The 26,887-nt window shown below is 47.2% G+C and overlaps 1 protein-coding gene across 1 annotated transcript in view; it reads right to left on the bottom strand.

Moving 5' to 3' along the window:
• Positions 1–26,887, bottom strand: part of LOC124720429 — a 130,384-nt gene that overhangs the window by 85,343 nt on the left and 18,154 nt on the right. The window contains exon 2 of the mRNA XM_047245778.1: positions 4,853–5,014. Within this exon, the coding sequence (XP_047101734.1) occupies positions 4,853–5,014 (162 nt within the window). The remainder of the gene's footprint in view (positions 1–4,852; positions 5,015–26,887) is intronic.

The raw sequence follows: 26,887 nt of genomic DNA, 5'->3' as shown, positions 1-26,887 counted from the left end.
TGGATTTTAGGTCCCTTGACAGACTGACCCAAGTGTATTTATGTATATCTCTGTGCTGGGGTGGGGCATTCATACGAGTACTCTTGTGAACCTTACACAAGTTAATCAGCCTCATTCCGTTACCGTTCTCTACAGCTTAATCATTTAATCTTTTCCCACTTCACCCACTTAAGTCCGTCATTATTAATAATTTGCTTCCATCTGTAAATTCGTCAACCACTTCTTGCAAGCCGTCGAATAAACTCGTCTTCATCTCGTCAGTTGCTGCTTTGTTAGGGTCATACACAAATTAATTCCAGTTTTTGTTCCTTGAAGTTTTATTCTTACACTGACTATCCTTCATTCTCTTCCTTCCAATTAAGTATTGCATGTTTCCATTTTCGTTTATAAGAACTGCTTCTTATGATTTGGTCTTTCCACTTCGCCCCAAAACCAAAGTCAGTTTGCAGTTACTTCTTGTCCAGATCGTTTCATTGTCGTTTCTCTTATTACCAGGATATGCATTTAATTACCACCAGATGACGTTAAGTCAACTTTCATATCTATGTTACACTTACACTATGTGATCAAAAGTATCCGGACACCTGGCAGAAAATGACTTACAAGTTCGTGGCGCCCTCCATCGGCAATGCTGGAATTCAGTATGGTGTTGGTCCACCCTTTTGATGACAGCTTCCACTCTCGCAGGCATACGTTCAGATGCTGGAATATTTGTTGGGGAATGGCAGCCCATTCTTCACTCAGGGTCGCCACCGAGTCCAACCATACAACTAATCAAAGGTTTAACTGAGTCGGAAAATAAATTAATTCGATCACAGAGCAAAAACTCATAAAAATGCATACGTCGTGATATCGCTCATAGGGGATGCGATGTAATTAATAGTATTGCCCGTGACCATTTAAAATAAAATAGCACATGCAAGAACACTGTGCAGTAGATCAGCTCCCAGCAACACACCTGAAAATAAGACGTAATCTAAGGCATTTGTTTTAAAATAAAGGGAGAAACTAACCACTGGACCTGTGCTTAGGTGCAAAAATGTAACCACGGAGCACAAGAGAAAATTGTAGATAAAATCATTTAATCCTAAGATATGGATGTGAGGCATGTACACAATTCCCGGTAACATTAATTCCTAAAACATTAAAGAAAAGCATCGATACATTCACCGTTATAATCTACACCTAAAATCATTGGTGTGAATCATTCATACAACTGCTGTTGCCTGATAACTGATCGCAATAATTCGTGAAACGGTACACGTTTTGCAGTACACCCGCGTGCCCACATGGTTTGTGGAGACGCTATTTCTAGGTATCGTGGCCAAGTTGTAACAATATCACATCACACAATTATGAAGAGTTAACATTCTTTAAAACAAACATGAGATCGGACAGTTAGTGATGACGGTAGCCCGACAAACTCAACCACGTGGTTGGCCCCCCACGGCCGAAAGATACATAAAGCAAGGAAATTTTAAGAGAAGGCGAAGCTATTAATATTTAGGAAAATAAAAGCTCATACAGGCACAGCTGAAGGCAAACAGACATTCATACAGAAGCGAGTGCTCACTTCTCATCGACACCTTTGTGTGGCGCTCTTCCGGCGGATCCATTTACTAAAAGAGAAATCCGCCCAGGTTTTGCATTCCTTGCTGTGACAAGGCAAAGCAATCTTTCAGAGTTGAAAAGCGAGACCAAAAGCTAACAGCTCTCCTCTCGCCAAGTAACAACGCGCCACGCGGTCAGTCTAACTCACCCTTCTTTGACTGGAGCACAGCTGTGGACGCTTCCCGTACTGGCGGCAGACTGCCTCGCTTTTTCTTCTCCAGCCTCTTCCACCCTCCGCGTGGCTCGGAAAACCCAAAGACGCCATTTCCGCTACCAACCTAACGCAGGTGGACTTCTCACAAGTAGCGCAAACCTCTTTGCCTACTTGACCACTACGAGAGTTGGCTATTCTGTACAACTGCTGCTGTATCTGTATGACTATCGCAGACTTTCTGTAGCAGACTACGCCACCCTCTAGCAACGACACATAAACACAGTCATTGAGTCACACCACTATGAGAGTTATAAACAAGGAACAGAAAGAGAAATGCTAGAGAAAATGGGCTACCGGACTAATGAAAGGTGGCTACAGGACCCTTTCAAGGTATCGATGTCGGTCGATGAGGCCTGGCACGAAGACGGCGTTCCAAAACATCCCAAAGGTGTTCTATAGGATTGTGGTTAGGACTCAATGTAGGCCAGTATATTACAAGAAATTTACTGTCGTGTAACCACTCCGCCATAGGCCGTGCTTTATAAATAGGTGCTCGATCGTGTTGAAAGACGCAATCGTCATTCCCGAATCTCTCTTCATCAGTGGGAAGCAAGAAGCTGCTTAAAACATCAATGCAGGCCTGTGCTGTGATACTGCCACGGAAAACAAGGGGTGCCAGCCCCCTCCATTATTAACACGACCACACCGTAACACCACCGCCTCCAAATATTAATGTTGGCACTACACACGACCGGCCGCTGTGGCCGAGTGGTTCTAGGCGCTTCAGTCTGGAACCGCGCGACCGCTTCGGTAGCAGGTTCGAACCCTACCTCGGACATAGATGTGTGTGATGTCCTTACGATAGTTAGGTTTAAGTAGTTCTAAGTTCTAGGGGACTGATGACCTCAGAAGTTAAGTCCCATAGTGCTCAGAGCCATTTGAACCACACGCTGGCAGAAGACGCTGGAGGAAGCTGACAGCATGAATCCTTAAGGGCTGTGCATAAATCCGTAAAATTACTAGGGGGTGGAAATCTCTTCTGAACAGCACGTTGCAAGGCAGTCCAGATATTTAGGGAGTTTCGTGGCCAACGCGTGTTTAAACTCAGAAGATTGTTCCTGGGACCACTCTGCAGCAATTCTTGACGTGTGGGGTGTCGCATTGTCCTGCTGGAATTGCCCATGTTCGTAGGAATACACAATTGACATGAGTGGATGCAGGTGGTCAGACAGGATGCTTACGTGCGCTTCAGCTGTCAGAGTCGTATCTAGTCGTATCCGGAGTCCCACATGACTTCAACTGCACACGGCCCAGACCATTACACAGCCTCCACCAGCTTTAACAGTCCCCTGGTGACATACAGGGTCGATGGGTTCACGAGGTTGTCTCGATTGCCATACACGTCCATCCGCTCGATACAATTCCAAACGGTACTCGTCCGTACAGGCCTCATGTTTCCAGTCATCAACGATCCACTGTCGGTGTTGACGGGTCAGGTGAGGCGTAAAGGTTTGTGTCGTGTGGTGATCAAGTGTACATGAGTGGGCCTTCGGCTCCGTAAGCCCATATCGATTATGTTTCGTTGAATGGTTCGCATGCTGACACTTGCTGATGGGCCAGCATTAAAATCTGCAGCAAGATACGGAAGGGTAGCACTTCTGTCACGTTGAACGATTCTCTTCAGTCGGCGTTGGTACTGTTCTTGCAGGGTTTTTTTCCGGCCGCACCGATGTCGGAGATTTTATGTTTTACCGGATTCCTGATATTCACGGTACACTCGTGAAATGGTCATCCGGGAAAATCCCCACTTCATCGCTACCTCAGAGATGCTGTGTACCATCCCGCATGCCCCAACTATAACGCGACCTTCAAACTCACTTAAATCTTGATATCCTGCCAAAGCAACAGTAACCGACCTAGGGACCGATGACCGTAGCACCAACCAGTAACCGACCTAGTAACTGCGCCAGACACTTGTCTTATACAGGCGTTGCCGACCGCAGCGCCTATTCTGCCTTTTTACATATCTCTGCATTTGAATACGGAAGCCTATACCAGTTTCTTTTGCGATTCGGTGTATGTTATGGGAAATATTTCAGATCCTGTCATATTAACTGACAGATATGTCATTGCTATATAAAGCATAATGTAAGTAGACTTATATTACTGCTATATATGTACAGTTATCATTTTGTAGAAATAGATGTACATACAATCGTTTGTTCCTGTGTATCAAATGCCACTGGTGATGTGTTATTAACCCGGAAAACCGATTTTGGCAAATAAAATAGTTCTAATGCAGCTCATGGTGTACGTCTTTCTATAAACTTTGTCTGCTCTTTATCAGACGTGACGTATTTCTTATTTGGCTAAGAAATTACGAGTTCCACGTTACGACGGCAAACCACTTCAAGATCAAACCAGACAGGTGTTGTAACTACTCCGAAAATAGTGCAACGTCGTCGTGCAACCGCGATTCTACCTGGATAAATTGCTACAGTTGCATTAAAAAGAAAAGGAGAAAAACGTCGATATCTATTTCTCTGTAATTAAACTAAACTCTGCCCGAACTGGTCATAAAGCCCCAACGGTACCGACCGGTCGCCGTGTCATCCTTGGCCAACAAGCCTCACTGTATGCGGATATGCAGGACCATGTGGTCAGCACGAAGCTCTCCAGGCCGTATGTCAGATTACGAGACCGGAACCGCTACTTCTCAGTCAAGTACCTCCTCAATTGGCCTCGAAAGGGCTGAGTGGACCCCGCTTGCCAATAGCGTTCGGTAGGCCGGATGGTCACCCATCCAAGTGCTAGCCCAGCCCGATAGCGCTTAACTTCGGTGATGTGACGGGAAGCGGTGCTCCCACTGCGGCAAGGCCGTTGCCTTCTCTGTAAGTAATTAGCAATGAAAATACGCCAAGTGCCGCTTAGTGTGTGCTTCCTCACAGTTCACCCAGTGGAAACGATATTACGACATTGTAAACGGCTTCGGAAGCAGGTGAGGTGCAGAGCTTGGCCTAATCGCCCCTTACATCGGACAACACGCGTGTGCTCCAGAGCTGAGCGACGCTGCCGCCGAGCGCTCACCTCGCAGTCGTCCGCCAGGTAGTCGTAGCTGGTGGTGAACTCCCCCGTGTAGGCCGTCTCGTTGGCAGCCTCGTCCAAGATCAGCGACACGTTCACCAGCATCCCCGGGTATTCCCCGTCGTCGCAGGCGCCAAAGTCCACGGTCTTCAGAGCGTACGGCCCCTGCCGGGCACAAACAATACATTGCAAGGGGTCTTCCAGCACTCGTGTCGACACAACGAAACCAAGTGCTGACAAAACAATACGTTGGTGCTTCATCTACACTAATATATAGGATGATTTCTGCACCATGTACAAGCTCTAGGGATTGACTGAGGAGAGGATACAGATCAGAAAAGGTCTAATTAACTTATGCCCGGAAGTGTATGGTTTCTATGCTAGAGGACATTTATTCAACCGTACGAGGGTCGTTCAATAAGTAATGCCCTACATTTCTTTTCTCACAACATATATGTTGTTAAGAGTCAGAATTTGGTGACACTAACAGAGTGATTATAATTAAACTTTCAAAACGCTGTAGAAATAACACCTCTGGTCACAATTACGTCAATTTGCAACGGAATATTGTCGGAGAAGGAGCAAAACGTACGGCAGAAGAAAAAAAAAATTGTGTGAAGATTGATCAGTAGATGGCGCTGTATGTGTCAGAATACGTAAATGAAAACACCTGCCATGCGCACGACCCAGTGAAGTTGGTATAAACACGCCGGGTACACGGCTTTTCCACCTCTGCGACGTTCGCCGTGACTGTATCAATGCAGGATCGCGCTCTGCTCGCAAAGCCGCATTACAAGGATGATGGCTGTGCACACGTCGCTCTGCAGAAGCCACAGCAGTGCAGGAGGAGGCGAGTGGTGGAGTGCAAACGTGTGGTGCACGGAGAAATGCCCGAACGTTGGGCGTACGCGTGAGCACGGCGCGTAAAATCCTACGAAACATTCTTCTTTGCTGTCCATTCAGAATTTCCCATGTGCCCGAGTTGCTTCCTGTTGGCCTGCCAGCAAGAGAGAGACGTTTGCTTTAGAATTTCTTGCTCGCACAGAAGTGGACAATGATCGACCGTGGAAGATTTTGTGGACAACGAAGCCCACTTTCATCAGACAGGATATGTCAATACACAGAATTGTCGAATATGGGCAACGGAAAATCCACACGCAAACCAACCAGTACCACTTCATGCTGAAAATGTCTCTGTGTGCTGCAGGTTTACGGAATCGTTTTTCATAGGGCCATATTTTTTGTAAGAGACAGGTGCTTCCGGTCCCGTTACCTGTACCGTCACTGGTAAGCGCTATGAGTGTCTTTTGCGCAACCACTTCATTCCAGCTCTCCAACAGCGTGGGTGTGTGGACGAAATCATTTTTATGCAAGATGGCGCACCTCCGCACACTGAAAATCCAATTAAGCAGCTGCTGAAGCGCCATTTCGGAAATGCTAGAATTATCAACCGCCATTTCCTTACAGCCTGGCCGTCTCTATCACCTGATCTTGATCCGTGTGACTTCTGGGTGTGGGGCTGTCTGAAAGATGTTGCGTTCAGTGTTCCGACTGCGAACTTAGCTGCACTGAAGGCACGCATTGCGCAACACATTCTGAACGTGATCCCGGAAACACTTTGAACAGTTGTGGAACATGCTGTTTCTCAATTTCAACTCAAACGGTGGACAGCGTATTGAACACGTTTTGCACCAGTCACAAGGAAATTAATAATGCGATTTCATTATGATTGGTGCTGTTTATGCGGTTATTGTCCTCAGGACAATTAAAAACTGATTTTTCCCAATCCATGTGATATGACCTTGCCTTTGTGGATGGGCTTACGTAATTAACAGTATGACACCAATACACCCATGCACATTGAGCAGTACAGATTGTTTGACGTCAAACGTACACCTTAGGCTTTGTTGTAGGATTCATTTGTAGTCAACCTCTATTAAACAATGACTCCTACAGCGCCATCTATTGCTACATTCTGTAAATGTTTATTTTTCTTCTACGATAGATTTTCCCCCTTCTCCGTTAATATTCCGTTGCAATTTGATTTTATTCTGACCAGTGGCGTTATTTCTACAGCGGTTTGAAAGTTTAACTTTAATTATAGTCACCCTGTACATGAACTTGTCTTGTCCAAGTCCTACTTTTCTACATAGTCTCCATCACGTTCTATGGCTGCACGCCGTCGTTGTGGAAGAGCATGTATTCCCTGCACCCTCGGACTTGCATCTCTTTGGGCCGCCTAAAGACTCTGTATGGGGAACACACTTTGAAGATGACGAGAGTGTCAGTCATGCAGTGAAAACATGCACTGCATGACTGACACTCTCGTCATCTTCAAAGTGTGTTCCCCATACAGAGTCTTTAGGCGGCCCAAAGAGATGCAAGTCCGAGGGTGCAAGGCCTGGACTGTAGGGCGGATGACGCAATGATTTCCAACCCAATGGGGCGATGTGTTCCCGGGTTGTCACACTTGTGTGTGGGCGTGCATTGTCTACATCTACATCTACATCTATACTCCGCAAGCCACCTTACGGTGTGTGGCGGAGGGTACTTATTGCACCACTATCTGATCCCCCCTTCCCTGTTCCATTCACGAATTGAGCGTGGGAAGAACGACTGCTTGTAAGTCTCCGTATCTGCTCTAATTTCTCGGATCTTTTCGTTGTGACCATTACGCGAGATATATGTGGGCGGTAGTAATATGTTGCCCATCTCTTCCCGGAATGTGCTCTCTCGTAATTTCGATAATAAACCTCTCCGTATTGCGTAACGCCTTTCTTGAAGTGTCCGCCACTGGAGCTTGTTCAGCATCTCCGTAACGCTCTCGCGCTGACTAAATGTCCCCATGACGAATCGCGCTGCTTTTCGCTGGATCATGTCTATCTCTTCTATTAATCCAACCTGGTAAGGGTCCCATACTGATGAGCAATACTCAAGAATCGGACGAACAAGCGTTTTGTAAGCTACTTCTTTCGTCGATGAGTCACATTTTCTTAGAATTCTTCCTATGAATCTCAACCTGGCGCCTGCTTTTCCCACTATTTGTTTTATGTGATCATTCCACTTCAGATCGCTCCGGATAGTAACTCCTAAGTATTTTACGGTCGTTACCGCTTCCAATGATTTACCACCTATGGCATAATCGTACTGGAATGGATTTCTGCCCCTATGTATGCGCATTATACTACATTTATCTACGTTTAGGGAAAGCTGCCAGCTGTCGCACCACGCATTAATCCTCTGCAGGTCCTCCTGGAGTACGTACGAGTCTTCTGATGTTGCTACTTTCTTGTAGACAACCGTGTCATCTGCAAATATCGGAGATGAAGCATTAATTTCACGTCTCCGTGTTGTTCATGCAGATTGCCATATACTTCATTGTATGAATGTTAAGCAGGAGATGGCGTCGGACAGTTCGGACGTCGATGAGGAGGCGGAAGCCATATATTTATCGTCGGATGAGGATGAGGACTCGGTATCGCCGTGCGCGCCCGAGGCGTTGGATACGCCGTCGTCGCCCAACTCTGACTAGGCCGTATTTCGGTCGTATGTGTAAATGGCGGACGGAATACACTCAGGCCGATGGATGTAGATTTGAGTATGGCAAGATGGGGGCTCAAGAGAAATTTGACGACCTTGCAAAGAACTTTTCTACTTTAAAACACTATGACATATCCGATGAGTTTAAGTTTTTTTCTAACAAATATGCTGCTGTAATCATTAATAAAATTGGTACCTATGTCTATAGAGTAAATATAAGGATTGAAAGATTAACATTATGTGTTGGAGCAAGGTTTTTACTGGATTCTTGTCCGATCGAACACATCCGAAACGGTTCTGGAATTTATTCGAAGTCTTCACGTACGCCTCTGAATTGATGGTTAACCGTCTTGGAATCACATCCACGAGAATAACATCATCAAAATCTAAGAAGACTGTCACCATGACTCTTCCGGCAATGATGGTTGTCTTGATTATTCTCTTTTGTGGTGAATGAGGATGATGGCACTCCATGGACTGCCTTTTTGTTTCCGGCGCAAAGTGGTGCATCCAGCTTTCGTCCCCTGTAACGATCCATGACAGAAGTGTGTCTCCGTCGGTTTCTGAACGCTCCTACAATTCAGATGAAATGGTCTTTCTTTGAATCTTGTGGCCCGCTGTGAGCATTCGTGGAACCCATCGTGGGCACCTCTTTGACTATCTGAGAGTCTCCATCATTGCAGACGCACTTCCAATGCTGACCGACAACTGTAGAGCCAGTTTTCGAGTTGTGTTGCGTCGGTCGGCACGAATAATGGCATCCACACGATTCAGCACGTCTGGGGCAGTGGCTGCGACAGGACGGCCCGAGCGGGGCTGATCGTGGAGCTCTGTTTCTGCATTTCCCGAGGCTCTAACTTTCTTTACCCATCACCCAACTGTACTCCTATGAACTGCAGCATCGCCAAACACTGCAAACAAATGTTTATGGATGTTCACCACGGTTTCTGTTTCTGCACACAAGAATTCAACAACAGCACGCTCCTTGAAGCGTGGGTTGTACGTAGAGGCCATTTTGACGCTGTACTACGGCTCTGCCACTTGCTAGAACGGTTCGAAACTTCCCCGGCGCACCGAATAAACATCAAATGTGAAGCACCAACAAGGACGTTTGTCTGTGTATATTAATGGCATTTTTTTTTTAAAAAATATGGGACGTTAGTTACTGAACCACACTCGTACATTGTTGCAGAGACTGCGGTATAATACGCGCTGCCGCATGTAGCCACAGTCACGATACGTGTTGGAAACGTTTCCCATGTGCCTCATCTCATCCGTGTACGCGCTGCAGCGTGCTCTGTGTGACACGTCCGCACTGGCCAGGCTGCACCCGGACAGTGTCACGGGCAGCACGGATACACTGCTCCAGCGTCTCCACACCTGGAGTGGGCTCTGCCTGCGTGATGCTACTGAGATGACCCCCTAACCAGAAACCGCACGGGTTGAGGTCCGGTGAACGAGCATACGACTGGAACCACCCCGCCTCGGTGTGACCCACCGACAAGGGAGGACAAGAGTGAGACGCGTCCGGGCGTTGGCGGCGATGTTAGCTGGAGCATCTGCACGTAGTAGCCGTATAATCCTTCGAATCATCAACGGCACTTCTTCCGACAAGGGGGATAAAGTCAGCCACAAGAAGTTCCGGCCTGTTATGTGTCTTGGAAGGAAGATCGATCCCAAAATACGGTCGCCAGTTATTCCGGCCCACACATTCCGGCAGCACCGACGCTGGTCATTCGCTGTCACCATACCCTGCGGGTTCTGCATAATATGCCACAGATCACTGTCCCGAAAGTTAATGATGCCACTCCGCGTAACGGTGGCCTCATCTGTGGATAGGGTGGATGACACAAATCCCGGAATCGTGATTGCCAGTCGAAGAAACCAGTGACAAAGCTGATCGCGATGTGGAAAGGCTGTCGCTAGTAAGCCCTGCACACGCTGTAAGTGATAAGGGTAGCAACAGTTGTCATCGAGAATGTCCCACACGGTCGTCTCACGCACCCTGTACTGGAGGGGGGGGGGGGGCAAGGGCAACTTTCTGATATGAAACTTCCTGGCAGATTAAAACTGTGTGCCGGACCGAGACTCGAACTCGGGACCTTTGCCTTTCGCGGGAAAGTGCTCTACCAACAGAGCTAGCCAAGCACGACTCACGCCCCGTCCTCACAGCTTTACTTCTGCCAGTTTCATTGAGAGCTGTGGTTGTTGGCGGGAACAGATCTGATACAACGTTACTTCCAGTAGCCCGTTGCTATTTGCCTTTCCATAAGTAGACACCATGTCGGCAAGCTCTCGATTCGAATATAGGAGCATTGTGAATGACGCTCCGTCACGTCCACTACACGGTGAATCAGCAAGATAAGTGAGTCGGACACAACGTTACCAATTACTGTGGCTTGAGAGGGCGCTAGGGCATGACATACGAGCAACAGTACCACCCTCTAGGAGGAAACCACGCTTACTGTGGCTGCATGGTACAGTGCGTATTGGACCGCATTCTCTGTAACAAAATAAGTGACCTCTAGCATGGAAACCATGCCTTTCGGTACATAAGTCCGTTAGACTATTTTTGTTCCATATCCTCTCATCGATCAATCCCTGGAGTTTTCACATGGCGGTAAAAATCACCCTATATAAAGCAGAAACGTTATTTAATATTGTTCCCAAAAACCTCTAATAGTTTACCTCAAATTTTTACACAAGGCTCTTATAACCGATTGAAAGAACATGTTGTTGTTGTTGTTGTTGTGGTCTTCAGTCCTGAGACTGGTTTGATGCAGCTCTCCATGCTACTCTATACAGTGCAAGCTTTTTCATCTCCCAGTACCTACTGCAACCTACATCCTTCTGAATCTCCTTAGTCTATTCATCTCTTGGTCTCCCTCTAAGATTTTTACCCTCCACGCTGCCCTCCAATACTAAATTGGTGATCCCTTGATGCCTCAAAACATGTCCTACCAACCGATCCCTTCTTCTGGTCAAGTTGTGCCACAAACTTCTCTTCTCCCCAATCTAATACTTCCTCATTAGTTACGTGATCTACCCATCTAATCTTCAGCATTCTTCTGCAGCACCACATTTCGAAAGCTTCTATTCTCTTCTTGTCCCAACTATTTATCGTCCATGTTTCACTTCCATACATGGCTACACTCCATACAAATACTTTCAGAAATGACTTCCTGACACTTAAATCTATACTCGATGTTAACAAATTTCTCTTCTTCAGAAACGCTTTCCCTTGCCATTGCCAGTCTACATTTTATATCCTCTCTACTTCGACCATCATCAGTTATTTTGCTCCCCAAATAGCAAAACTTCTTTACTACTTTAAGTGTCTCATTTCCTAATCTAATTACCTCAGCATCACCCGACTTAATTCGACTGCATTCCATTATCCTCGTTTTGCTTTTGTTGATGTTCATATTATATCCTCCTTTCAAGACACTGTCCATTCCTTTCAACTGCTCTTCCAAGTCCTTTGCTGTCTCTGACAGAATTACAATGTCATCGGCGAACCTCAAAGTTTTTATTTCTTCTCCATGGATTTTAATACCCGAATTTTTCTTTTGTTTCCTTTACTGCTTGCTCAATATACAGATTGAATTACATCAGGAGAGGCTACAACCCGGTATCAGTCCCTTCCCAACCACTGCTTCCCTTTCATGTCCCTCGACTCTTATAACTGCCATCTGGTTTCTGTACAAATTGTAAATAGCCTTTCGCTCCCTGTATTTTACCCCTGTCACCTCTAGAACATGAAAGAACGTAGGCTACAGATTTTCTTAAACAACAATGCAGATATTTTTCTGTTAAAACCGAGTCCGAGAAAGAAAGTGCTGTTCTGTATTAGGAAAAGTGTGGCTTCGACTCCTTTCTCACAGATGGCTTCTGTTACGGTAGCAGAATGTTTAAACCATTATACAAAATTTTTATCCCTCATATATTGTTTCTCAGGGAATATAATTTTAAGCAATATATGTCTACCGAACAAAGTGCTGTTTTGTTTTCTTCCTCGAAGTCGGATTTCACATAAACTTGTATGATCAGAAATTTGTATTTCTACCTTATAGGCTTGTGATTAGAATACGGTTATGCAGTGTGAATCATCCTAAACTTTGTAATGCTATTTGTTCGTGGATTAAGACTGTGATGTAATGTCACTGAAGATGCTTCCCTCACATATCAAGCAGCTGCAGAGGTCTCTCTTGTACCCCAGATACCAATCATCGTAACCGATCTATCCATTCATTTTAAGTCAATCAACATTTATTTTGCAATAACAGAGAATGCTCACGGTCTGGCATACAAGTACGTTGGAACGGATTTACGATCAGAGTGTTTGTACCGTCGTCAACTGTATGTACGGTTTCACTGACACTTGGCACACAGTAGCACAGAAACTAAAATTGTACTCTGTAGTATCAGGATATAGGCTACAACAACTATTGTACAAACAACAGTACATAAGTGTACAGGGTGAAGCGAAATTCGCGCACTCGGGCTTCGCGGCCCACCACATGTGCAGTAACTACCTCTGTCAACACACACATCCAGCGCTGTACAGTTGGTGCTTCTGGAGGCGAACCACGGCCGAATTCTACCTGCGGTGCCTGAAAGGCGTACTCGACGCACCGGCAGACGACCAGCAGTACCTGCCGCGACTAAGGAGAACCGAGGCGAAACTCCTTCAAATAAAGAAACAACAAATGAGAGGCGTCCTCACCAGAAGCAAGACGTCTGCCGAGGTGGATCAAGAGCCGCTCACCGTGCACCACCTACAGGGTGTCCAGAAGAGGACTCCCTGATTTCAAAATTAAATATCTCGAAAACAAAGATCGATAGAGGAATACAGTAAACAGTATGTTTATTGTGAAAGCTGTAAGAAGTTTATACAGCAGTTTGAAATAATAGTTACAAAATCTGCTAACAGATGGCGCTGTACGCTGTACAGCTCGTATCAGCATACGTAAGTGAAATAATCGTATGAAAACAATCTTTGCAAACAATCACATCACAATGTTTTCAAAATGTTCACCATTGGCACTACAGAGGTGACGCAAACGAAAAATGAAATTCGGCATCACATTTCGAAAAGTCTCAACCGAAATGGATTCACATGCCACAGAGATCGCCGATTCAAGCTCGTCCAGCGTGGCGGGATGCTTCGGGTAGACCATGTCTTTCACTGTGCCCCACAAAAAGAGCCACAGGGAGTCAAATCCGGCGAATATGGAGGCCAATCCATGCCTGCAGCAGTAAATTTGGGATATTCCAAAGCAATGACTCTATTCCCGAAGTATTCCTCAAGAAAGCGAAACACTTGTTCGGTCCGATGTGGTCGGGCTCCATCTCGCATAAACCATTCAGTACCTGGTCGATCCTCTAAGGCTTGCTGTGTGCCGACAAATTGTTCCAAAATTGCAACGTAACGTGCACCAGTGACCGTTTCTCGAATGAAAAAAGGGCCAGTAATGCCTCTGCTGCATACTGCAGCCCACACAGTAACTTTAGGAGAATACAGGGGTTTCGTTTCACACCAATATGGCTTTTCGGAATCCCAAAATCGCCAGTTCTGCTTATTCACGTATCCATTCATCTGTAAACCAGATGCAGCCCAACACCAAATCCTTCACTATCAATCACTGTGAGCATCTGATTAGAAAAGACAACCCTTTGTTGCACAGCTCGTATGGGTATGGCCTGGTGCGTTTGAATTTTGGATGGAAACATTTGTAGGCTCTTTCTCAGTATTTTCTGTGTGCTGGAACGCTTCAAACCAGTCTCAGATGCAATTCTACGGACGGATGACATTGGATTTCGCTGAATAATTCCAGAAACTGTGACGATATTTTCAGGCGTAACAGCGGTTTGCTTGCGGCCAACATGCCCCACTAGATCATCAGTTACGCTGCCTGTTCGTTGAAATTTTGCGAAGAGCGTACAAATGGTTTTCGCATCGGATCCTTTTGGAACATTAAATCGCGCTTGAGAACTTCGCCTTGTTGCCGTAGGACTCTCTTCTAACCTGTGGTACTCTAGCACCACAAAAACGCGTTGTTCAATGGAGTAGATGGTTTTAATCTCTTCCTTCGGTACGCTAACCTCCTTTCACGTTTCAATAGTGGAACATCGCTCTGGGCTTCGGATCACTATTTATACTAGGCATTACGTATGGCGATTACAGCGCCATCTGTTAGCAGCTTTTGTAACTATTATTTCAAACTGCTGTATAAACTTCTTACAGCTTTCACAATAAACATACCGTTTACTGCATTCCTCTATCGATCTTTGTTTTCGAGATATTTAATTTTGAAATCAGGGAGTCGTTTTCTGGACACCCTGTAAATAGGGAAAGGGAGAGAGCCGCAGGAAAGTGCGTAAGTGAGCTGCAGGACAAGCAGGGGCAGACGCTCACGAAGGAAACGGAATTAACAAAACACATCGAAGGCTATTTCCGAGAAGCGACAGACGACGCGGCGACTGCTGGAATTCTGCAGCAGACGAGGAGCGTGCTGACAGGCGCGGACAGGTCACTGCTGACAGAGAATGTCGACGAGGACGACGACAGAGAGACGATGGAGACCAGCGCCAGAGCAAGAGCACCGGCCGCCGACGGCATCCCGCTCCAGTTCTGCCCCTCGTACTGGGACGTACCAGGAGTGCAGTTCACGGAGATGGTGAACGAGATGCTCGATGGGGCGCAAATTCCACCTGGGCTGGCCGAAGGGACCGTAACCCCCATCCCTAAGGGGAGAGCCGCCCGCCGCATTGAAGAGTTTCGCCCGATTGCGCTCCTCAACGCCCACTATAAAGTAATAGCGAAATGCATCGCAAACAACCTGAAATCGGCGATGAGGAAAGTCATGAGTCCGTGGCAAACATGTGCTGTACCAGGGAAAATATATATTTGACGCCACATGCACCTACAGGGACATAACAGCACAGGCAGCCACCACCAGAGGCGCAGGTGCCATAATTTCGGTGGCCTTCAACAAGGCCTTCGACAGGATCGATCACAAATACCTCGTAGAGACACTAAAGAGACTCGGGTTTGGGCAAAAATTCATCACAATCATCCAGAAGATACTAAGTACTGGGAGATCGACAGTAATAATCAATAGTTGGAAAACAAAACAGATAAAACTGGACAGATCCGTGAGGCAAGACTGTCCATTGTCAATGGCTCTATTCGCTACTGCTCTGCACCCGCTGCTGCGGAAACTCACAAATGACATCAGAGGATTCTCCGTAGAAGACAAACCAATAACATGTATAGCCTATGCTGACGACCTAGGCATCTTTATTGAAGATCAGGAAGATATTGGCAGAGTAGAAACCATCATGAACACATTCAAAAAAGCGTCAGGCGCCCAAACCAACAAACAGTGCTACTGGGAATCAACGACTTGAACCAGACAGGCAGTGGTACAAAATAGCTTGGTACCTGGCGCAAATCTTAAGCATCCCGGCCGAAATTGCGCGAGCACTTAAGGAGCGCAGTGTACTACCTGTTGTGGCGTCGAAATATATTCAAAGTGGCGCAAGCAACGTGCTCGCAGCCAACAAAAGAACGCGGCTAGGTGTAATATAATAATGTGCAGCCCGTCTACTAAAACGAACGCTCGCCATCCAGGACAATAACCCTGACAGCGTCACAGCCAACATCATTGCAGGATACAAGCCCGCATCAGAAGAAGCGCCGGTCTACATGAGGCAGAATGCGACACGTCAGGCTGCACTACGCCAACAAAAGTTACGTTCTGGGCACCGTGGCGAACCCCAGCCACAGAACAGCCGAGAGAATACGCTAGGCCCTCAGGTGGGAGCCGGCAAAAAACAAAACTGAACACAAACTGCCGCAACACAATTGGAAGCAAATATGGGGAAACGTCTGGGAAAACGTGTTGCCTAAACATGCGAAGGAGACATGGTACAAAATAGTCAACAGAACGGTGCCAACCAGCCAAAGACTGGCGGAGATAAAACTCGTCGCAAGTGACAAGTGCGACGTATGTGCCACGACCGACAGCCTCGAGCACCGATTCACCTGCGGGAATGCCGCCAACATAAGCGTGCCAGCAGATGGTGGTCCACATCGACAGAACGTGTAAGTGAGCTGTTTAGATTTTTATGTTGGTAACGCCACGTAGCGCTCTGTATGAAAATCACTGTCTGTGCTGTGTGCAGTCTGTGGCTGGGTGGCATTGTTGGAATTTGCTATTGTAGTGTTGGGCAGTTGGCTGTTAACAGCGCGTAGCGTTGCGCATAGAGATGGGTCGAACTCGTTGATTCCCGTGAACTACTTCATTCATTTCACTCTTTGCCGTGAAGCGTTCAAATGAAGTAGTTCTTTCATGAAGTATGGAAGCCTGTCGAAGTTGTCCAGTTCGCCGCTCAGCCGCGGCTACGCTCGCTTCGCCTCGCTCGTACAACAAAGCTTCGTAATACTTCATAATTTTACCAACAGATGGCCGCACTATGCAGTAACGTGCACGCAACATTGTACGCTCTTACAGCGTCTGAGTTAACTTAAATAGAGCATGGTCGAAGGGGGCAAGGGAAAGATAAACAGAGGAGCCTGTCACATATAAAGAAGGTATTACATTTAATCTTGCTCGGCACTTTCTCATGAAGCGCCCAAAAAAGTCTTTATCTGCCAAATTAAACATTATTTGTTGTATTCATGGACTGAAAAACTAGGGCTACCAACAAAATGCAGTCCAATTTCATGTTCCTTTTAAAATTTAATTCAAAATAGAGTGAGTATGTTTACCACTGTCACAAAGTCTATATATCTACGGTAAGTAATTATCCAGAAGTTTTCCTGTAGATTTTATTTTGTTGAGAATAATATAACCCTCCAAATTCAAAACGTAAACTGTCACCTGCAGTAATTGATACGATTTCAGGTAAAATCCCTCTTTCAGTGTTGTTAACAAAACTTTTATTTTCATGTTGGCTGTGCGTGCTCACACAGCCAGCCTCTTTGTTTGTAATATTAATTGCCCGAAAGCGCTGCCAGCGGTAGGCTACCGGTAGACGCGAAGTATAAATGAACTGCACAAATAGTCACGGGTAATGATGTCAGGACTGCAGGAAGCAGTTGACGCTGCCTTCCCATCGCCCCTCACCTCCCCAACCCATCGCAAACCTATAGTTTCCCACAAACGCGGCGTGATTCGTCGACAGGCAGTAGAGGGGGGACTGAAGTGAAGGGAGAATGAGTGACGTAACGCCGATGTAATGGGATGAGGGAGAGGGGAAGAGAGTGAGTGAACTTGAAGGAAGTGTGGAGTGTGTTATCTGTGAAGAGTTTGAAGTACAAGTTCATTTAAATTGAGTGGTTAGTTCACACTTCACTGGAGTGAAGCGTTCATTTGAACGACTCATCCACGAGCTCCCCATCACTAGTTACGCAGTTGGACGTGAGCCGCCAGCAGTGGTGGATGTGGGGAGAGAAATGGCGGAGTTTTGTAAGACTGGATGTCATGAACTGATATATGTATTATGACTTTTGAACACTATTAAGGTAAATACATTGTTTGTTCTTTATCAAAATCTTTCATTTGCTAACTATGCCTATCAGTAGTTAGTGACTTCAGTAGTTAGAATCTTTTATTTAGCTGGCAGAATTGGCGCTCGCTGTATTACAGTAGTTCGAGTAACGAAGATTTTTGGTGATTTAAGTGATTTGTGAAAGGTATAGGTTATTGTTAGTCAGGGCCATTCTTGTGTAGGGATTATTGAAAGTCAGATAGCGTTGCGCTAAAAATATTGTGTGTCAGTTTAGTGATGATCAGAATAAGTAAAGAGAGAAATGTCTGAGTACGTTCAGTTTTGCTCAGCTGTTAGAAAATCAAATAACGTAAGAGGTTTATCAGCACAATCATTCATTAATTTTTCTAAGGGGACGTTTGAAACGGCGCCGGGAAGCGCCACAGTGGAGGCAACCACCGCCCCAGACTGCAACCCACTTCCACGGCCCAAACGACTGGCAGCTCTCTGGATCCTCGCCATGACAGCACACGCCATCGTAGCTGGCCTTCCAGGTGGACCTCTGGGAGGAGAACAAGACGCCCAGCAGCACAGGCGCTACCGCGAGAACTTCACAAACTTGCTGCAGACTCCACTGCGGACAGTGACCACCAGAGTCCTCGCCAGCCTGTGACCCTCAGCACCTCACCTCACCACACTCACCACGAGAAGAACGAGTGCACTGACAGTGATTGAGTGCAACAGAAAAGATAAAGTGCTTTCTCCTCTCGCCTCAAATAGCGTAGTAGTATAAAGTGTTTCTTCTTAGTGAAATCAGTGATACAAAGTGAGCCAGCCGGTGTGGCCGAGCGGTTCTAAGCGCTTCAGTCTGGAACCGCGCGACCGCTACGGTCGCAGGTTCGAATCCTGCCTCGGGTATGGATGTGTGTGATGTCCTTAGGTTACTTGGGCTTAAGTAGTTCTAAGCTGTAAGGACTGATGACCTCAGATGTTAAGTCCCATACTGCTCAGAGCCGTTTGCACCATTTTGATACAAAGTGCTTCTCACCAAACATCTGACATGCTCGCAGCCAAATCAGTGTCAAAAGTATGCCCAGTAGATTTTCACCAACTCGTTAATCACAGGAAACACACAAGAGTAGAACATTAGAATCATGGGGAACGTGCACTCTTGGCGGCGTCTGATTACGTTGTGCACAGACAGTGTTTTGTTTTGCATGTCCCCGTTGCCACGCGACGTACGTCATTGCTTGTTTTCAGTTAACTTCGACTGTTCCAACCGTTTAGTACGACCGTTGCCGGCACAGAGGTTACTACGTAATCACAGTCGGCCGCTGTGGCCGAACGCTTGTAGGCGCTTCAGTCTGGAACCGCGCTGCTGGTAGAGTCGGAGGTTCGAATCCTGCCTCTGGCATGGATGTGTGTGATGTCCTTAGGTTAGTTAGGTTTAAGCAGTTCTAAGTTCTAGGGGACTAATGACATCAGAAGTTGTCCCATAGTGCTAAGAGCCATTTGAACCATTTCATCTACATCTACATCTACATTTATACTCCGCAAGCCACCCAACGGTGTGTGGCGGAGGGCACTTTACGTGCCACTGTCATTACCTCCCTTTCCTGTTCCAGTCGCGTATGGTTCGCGGGAAGAACGACTGCCGGAAAGCCTCGGTGCGCGCTCGAATCTCTCCAATTTTACATTCGTGATCTCCTCGGGAGCTATAAGAAAGGGGAGGCAATATATTCGATACCTCATCCTGAAACGCACCCTCTCGAAACCTGGACAGCAAGCTACACCGCGATGCAGAGCGTCTCTCTTGCAGAGTCTGCCACTTGAGTTCGCTAAACATCTCCGTAACGCTGTCACGCTTACCAAATAACCCTGTGACGAAACGCGCCGCTCTTCTTTGGATCTTCTCTATCTCCTCCGTCAACCCGATCTAGTACGGATCCCACACTGATGAGCAATACTCAAGTATAGATCGAACGAGCGTTTTGTAAGTCACCTCCTTTGTTGATGGACTACATTTTCTAAGGACTCTCCCAATGTATCTCAACCTAGTACCCACCTTACCAACTATTAATTTCATGTGATTATTCCACTTCTACTCGTTCCGTACGCATACTCCGAGATATTTTACAGAAGTAACTGCTACCAGTGTTTGTTCCGCTATCATATAATCGTACAATAAAGGATCCTTCTTCCTACGTATTCGCAATACATTACATTTGTCTATTTTAAGGGTCAGTTGCCACTCCCTGCACCAAGTGCCTATCCGCTGCAGATCTTCCTGCATTTCGCTGCAATTTTCTAATGCTGCAACTTCTCTGTATACTACAGCATCATCCGTGAAAAGCCGTCTGGAACTTCCGACACTATCTACTAGGTCATTTATATACACTCCTGGAAATGGAAAAAAGAACAAATTGACACCGGTGTGTCAGACCCACCATACTTGCTCCGGACACTGCGAGAGGGCTGTACAAGCAATGATCACACGCACGGCACAGCGGACACACCAGGAACCGCGGTGTTGGCCGTCGAATGGCGCTAGCTGCGCAGCATTTGTGCACCGCCGCCGTCAGTGTCAGCCAGTTTGCAGTGGCATACGGAGCTCCATCGCAGTCTTTAACACTGGTAGCATGCCGCGACAGCGTGGACGTGAACCGTATGTGCAGTTGACGGACTTTGAGCGAGGGCGTATAGTGGGCATGCGGGAGGCCGGGTGGACGTACCGCCGAATTGCTCAACACGTGGGGCGTGAGGTCTCCACAGTACATCGATGTTGTACATCGATGGTGCACGTGCCCGTCGACCTGGGACCGGACCGCAGCGACGCACGGATGCACGCCAAGACCGTAGGATCCTACACAGTGCCGTAGGGGACCGCACCGCCACTTCCCAGCAAATTAGGGACACTGTTGCTCCTGGGGTATCGGCGAGGACCATTCGCAACCGTCTCCATGAAGCTGGGCTACGGTCCCGCACACCGTTAGGCCGTCTTCCGCTCACGCCCCAACATCGTGCAGCCCGCCTCCAGTGGTGTCGCGAGAGGCGTGAATGGAGGGACGAATGGAGACGTGTCGTCTTCAGCGATGAGAGTCGCTTCTGCCTTGGTGCCAATGATGGTCGTATGCGTGTTTGGCGCCGTGCAGGTGAGCGCCACAATCAGGACTGCATACGACCGAGGCACACAGGGCCAACACCCGGCATCATGGTGTGGGGAGCGATCTCCTACACTGGCCGTACACCACTGGTGATCGTCGAGGGGACACTGAATAGTGCACGGTATATCCAAACCGTCATCGAACCCATCGTTCTACCATTCCTAGACCGGAAAGGGAACTTGCTGTTCCAACAGGACAATGCACGTCCGCATGTATCCCGTGCCACCCAACGTGCTCTAGAAGGTGTAAGTCAACTGCCCTGGCCAGCAAGATCTCCGGATCTGTCCCCCATTGAGCATGTTTGGGACTGGATGAAGCGTCGTCTCACGCGGTCTGCACGTCCAGCACGAACGCTGGCCCAACTGAGGCGCAAGGTGGAAATGGCATGGCAAGCCGTTCCACAGGACTACATCCAGCATCTCTACGATCGTCTCCATGGGAGAATAGCAGCCTGCATTGCTGCGAGAGGTGGATATACACTGTACTAGTGCCGACATTGTGCATGCTCTGTTGCCTGTGTCTATGTGCCTCTGGTTCTGTCAGTGTGATCATGTGATGTATCTGACCCCAGGAATGTGTCAATAAAGTTTCCCCTTCCTGGGACAATGAATTCACGGTGTTCTTATTTCAATTGCCAGGAGTGTATATTGTGAAAAGCAATGGTCCCATAACACTCCCCTGTGGCACGCCAGAGGTTACTTTAGCGTTTGTATACGTCCCTCCATTGAGAACAACATGCTGTGTTCTGTTTGCTAAAAACTCTTCAATCCAGCCACACAGCTGGTCTGATATTCCGTAGGCTCTTACTTTGTATATCAGACGACAGTGCGGAACGGTATCAAACGCATTCCGGAAGTAAAGGAAAATAGCATCTACCTGGGAGCCTGTATCTAATATTTTCTGAGTCTCATCAACATATAAAGCGAGTTGGGTCTCACACTATCGCTGTTTCCGGAATCCATGTTGATTCCTAGAGAGTAGATTCTGGGTTTCCAGAAATGACATGATACGTGAGCAAAAAACATGAATTCTACAACAGATCGATGTCAGAGATATAAGCCTATCGTCTGGCGCATCTGCTCGACGACCCTCCTTGAAAACTGGAACTACCTGTGCTCTTTTCCAATTATTTGGAACCTTCCGTTCCTCTAGAGACCTTCGGTACACGGCTCTTAGAATGGAGGCAAGTTCTTTCGCGTACTCTGTGTCGAAACGAATTGGTATCCCGTTAGGTCCAGTGGACTTTCCTCTGCTAAGTGATTTCAGTTGCTTTTCTATTCCTTGGACACTTATTTCGATGTCAGCCATTTTTTCGTTTGTGCGAGGATTTAGAGAAGGAACGACAGTGCGGTCTTCCTCTGTGAAACAGCGTTAGAAAAAAGTGTTTAGTATTTCAGCTTTACGCGTGTCATCCCGGAGTGTCTGGATATGCTGTTTCGAGCCACTTACTGATTTAACGTAAGACCAGAACTTCCTAGGATTTTCTATCAAGTCGGTATACAGAATTTTACTTTCGAATTCACTGAACGCTTCACACATTGCCCTCCTTAACGCTAACTTTGACGTCGTTTAGCTTCTGTTTGTCTGAGGTTTTGGCTGCGTTTAAACTTGCAGTGAAGCTCTCTTTGGTTTCGCAGTAGTTTCGTAACTTTGTTGTTGAACCACGGTGGGTTTTCCCGTCCCTCACAGTTTTACTCAGCACGTACCTGTTTAAAATGCATTTTACGATTGCCTTGAACTTTCTCCATGAACACTCAACATTGTCTGTGTCGGAACAGAAATTTTCGTTTTGATCTGTTAGGTAGTCTGAAACCTACCTCCTATTACTCTTGCTAAACAGATAAACCTTCCTCCCTTTTTTTGTGTTCCTATTTACTTCCATATTCACGGATGCTGCAACGGCCTTATGATCACTGATTCCCTGTTCTGCGTTACAGAGTCGAAAAGCTCGGGTCTGTTTGTTATCAGTAGGTAGAAGGTGTTATCTCCACGAGTCGGTTCCCTGTTTAATTGCTCGAGGTAATTTTCGGATAGTGCACTCAGTATAATGTCACTCGACGTGTATCTGTGCCACTCACAGCGTGTGCAGGCGCTATCAGCAGCTCATTTTCCCGCTCAGGTACTCTCCTGCGATTGGTTTATTCAATAAATTGCAAACCCTAGTTTTAGTGCAACGGTGCTGTTCACAGATGAGGCGTCTTTTCATCGAGATCAGACTGTAAATTTTCACAATCGGCACGAATGGACAGACGTCTGTCTTCACGAAACTGTTGAAGCAACTCGTCAACACAGATTTTCTGCCAGTGTTTGGGCCGACGTTGTTCGTGACTGTTTGGTACGGTCTAAATTTCTTCCACCCAGGCTCTACAGACAAAGTTACCATAATTTCGCAGAGAATGTTGTACCTGATCTGTTAGCAGATGTGACTTTAGCTGTGCAACGAAACATGTACTCTATGCCCAATGGAGCATCTCCTCATTTTAGTGTTAGTATCGGTCGGCCTCTACATAACGTCTTTCGTTGGATAGGTAGAGATGGACAGTTGCCTGGACTCCACGCTCTCCAGACCTAAGCCCCATCGAATGTTATTTGTGGTGACATTTGAAAGCTCTTGTGTATGGAACCGCAGTAGAAGACGTTCAAGAGCCTCTGTGCCCATATTATGGAAGGCTGAAGGACAATATGCAATATTCCAGCGGTATATCAGCGGGTCCGAGATTCACTATGACAATGCATCAGGAGCATATTGAACATCTCCTGTGAATTGCATGTAGTATGGTCGTTCGTTCTGTCCATTTGTGTTTCCCGTCTTAATGAGTAGTAATACGGAAATAAAGTGTTTCCAGACTCATGTTCAAAAAAAACAATTTCACCAGCTACATGTGAGGAATGTGTTCTGGCGTAACCACGGGCGCCGGCATCAGGATGAAGAGCGCAGGAGCAGAGAAGCCAGTGAGAGGACGTCGAGCTCGCTGACAAGGACCGCACCACGACGGGAGCGGCCTCTACAAGAGGAGAATACAAGCGCCGCTCCAGCCAGCCTCGGCCGCGCAGTACCAGCACAGCAGCAGAGTCGCCACCCTAACTGTTGTACTGAGACAAGTGCCTCGTATCAATAGCTTACACGCATATTGTATAAAGCATGTAGCCCATCGCCTGCGACACAGAGTTAAGTATTGTCAATCTTCTTTATTGTAGTAAAAACTATTAATGTGATTTGCTTGAAATGTTGTACAAACCACAGCAGCACCCCGTCTCTAGGCCACAAGGGCCCCATCGGGACCATCCGACCGCCGTGTCATCTTCAGCTGAGGATGCAGACAGGAGGGGCGTGTGGTCAGCACACCGCTCTCCCGGCCGTTATGATGATTTTCTGAGACCGGAGCTGCTGCTATTCGGTCGAGTAGCTCCTCAGTTGGCATCACGAGGCTGAGTGCACCCCGAAAAATGGCAACAGCGGACGCGGCCCTGCCAACAGCGCTTAACTTCGGTGATCTGACGGGAACCGGCGTATCCACTGCAACAAGGCCGTTGCCGAATTGTTGTATAGCAATGCGAGAGAACAGCATCCTTTGGGCATCGTATAAGATACGAGTTGACACGACAACACAGAATGTGTCCTGTGATTTGTGCTATGCATTTTTGCTACATCCTGTACGATCCAATGCATAAAAACGTTTTCTCAATAGTGGTCGAAGATGAGTCTTTCTGCGAAGTCATTTGGACGCAATTAATTGGCTGAAATGCACTCCAGTTAGTCATTGGATGTTTTTTACCAGCCATCCGATTCCGCCGTAACAGCAGTAGAATGGTCAAAGAAAGTGTATGCACGGTAGCGCAGAATATTATTCGGAACCGTATTTACTCTACAATGTACACATTCATTGTAGGTGGTACGGGCAGAGAGTCTTAGAAACTACACTGCGCAACACGATTAGAAGTTTACTTTTTCGGAACCTCGTAAATGTTTCTGACTACAATGTACATGCTTGAAATGTTGCTCAAAGGTGCCTACAATCTTCCTCTGTAGTGGTGCAAAAGTGGGGCGCCCTCCGAAGTCTCCTTCTGGCTCGACGACGCTTCCAACAGCGAGGTATTGACACGGGCGAAAGAACGGCCAGATCTCAGCAGAAGTTCACGTGACTTGTAAAGTGGGTTAATGATGTCACACCGGCGCCAAACTCCACCACAACGCTTTCCAACGCAGCCGCGGGCGTGTCACAAGATGAGAAAGACGTCACAGCCCTTAAACACTTAAGGCTCTCGGACTGACGTTGGGGTCGGGTGTGCCTTCGTCATCGACACGCGTGTCTTTCGATATCGGCTTCCGGCACCCTGCTCGGTATTTACGGCCGAGCTCTTCGGCCTGTATCGGGCCACGGAGTACATCCGGCGACACAGACTTTTCAGTTGTGTCCTCTGCTCAGACTCTCTCAGCGCCCTTCAAAGTCTACGTGCGCTGTACACCAGCCGTCCCTTAGCGCAGCAGGTCCAGGAAAAATGTCACTTGCTCACTCTTGGTGGAACCAGTGTGATGTCTATGTGGGTCCGTGGCCACATCGCTCTGCCAGCAAACGAGGCTGCTGACGCTGCTGCCAAAGCTGCAGTCCTCGTACTGTACCTCAGCCCGCTAGTTCCTGTATTCCCTCCGATGATGGCTGTGTTGCCGTCTGTCAGGTGGTGGTGTCCCTTTGACATCGCCAATGGTCCTCCCTTTACGGGAATAAGCTCCGGCTTGTTAAGCCTCTCCCAGCAGCTTCGACGCCCTTCTCTCGGCCCTCCCGCCGGGAGGAGGTCATTTTAACCAGGCTGCGTATTGGGCACTGACTTTTTAGCCATCGTCATTGGATAAGCGGCGCTACCCGACAACTTTGCACTTTGAACGCCATTTCCTGACGGAATGCCCGTTTTTTAAGCGTTTACGTTCCTGCTTGGGTTTGCCGTCTGAGTGATCGGCCGTTTTAGCCAATGACGCGCCGGCTGGCGACCGCCTTTTACTTTTTGTCTGCCAAAGCAATATGGCGAAGGCCACTTAATTTTTAGTTTTTCGACGTCCGTTTCTGTATGGTGTCTTTTTTAGCCCTTTCTCCACGTCGATGTTTTTAGCTGTCTTCTCTTATTTCAATTGTGACTGACATATAGTCGTTTTTTAACTCCTCTTCGTATTCTAAAGTTCTGACCTGAGCGCGTATGACTCCAGTTGTTTTTTACTCCCTAAAGCAAAACAAAACCACAAAGCAAAACATTTCGCTCCCCCTTTCCCTGGGCCGTTATTTTCTACACATTTCGCAGTAGAAAACGACAGCCAGATATTCTTGACTATCAGTGCTGACGCATTCGGACGTTTCAAGCCTTCTGCATGGACTCTGTATCGCTGCAGCTCCATTAAACGCAATCGCACCCCATTTTTAGTGCAGTGCTACCGCTATTTTCTCTCTTGTGTACGGGGTGGACCCACATTCGACGATATTCGAACGCGATCCGAAGCAGCCAAGGGCTTTTTATGCTAATGTTTCACATGCTCCTCTGGTGTGGTCACACAGAGGTGCGACATTCATACAGCTGAAGATAAAACGGTAAAGCATCCCTCCAAGACCCCGCAGTTTTCCAAAACCGTCGGTGGCACCTGCGCTCATTTAGCGAAAATTTTAAAAATGCATCTTCATCGAGAAAATTTGTGATGCAGCGTGAGGCGCCTACAGGTAGGCAACCGTTTGACACATCTCTGAGTTCATTGGTAACACCGATCCCCGAAGTTAAGCGCTATCAGGCTGCGCTAGCACTTGGATGGGTGACCATCCGGTCTGCCGAGCGCTATTGGCAAGCAGGGTGCACT

The sequence above is a fragment of the Schistocerca piceifrons genome, chromosome 11 (genome assembly GCF_021461385.2).
Source record: "Schistocerca piceifrons isolate TAMUIC-IGC-003096 chromosome 11, iqSchPice1.1, whole genome shotgun sequence".
Classification (NCBI taxonomy): Eukaryota; Metazoa; Arthropoda; class Insecta; order Orthoptera; family Acrididae; genus Schistocerca; species Schistocerca piceifrons.
Note: the sequence above shows the minus strand (reverse complement) of the source record. Positions and strands in the feature narration are given on the sequence as shown.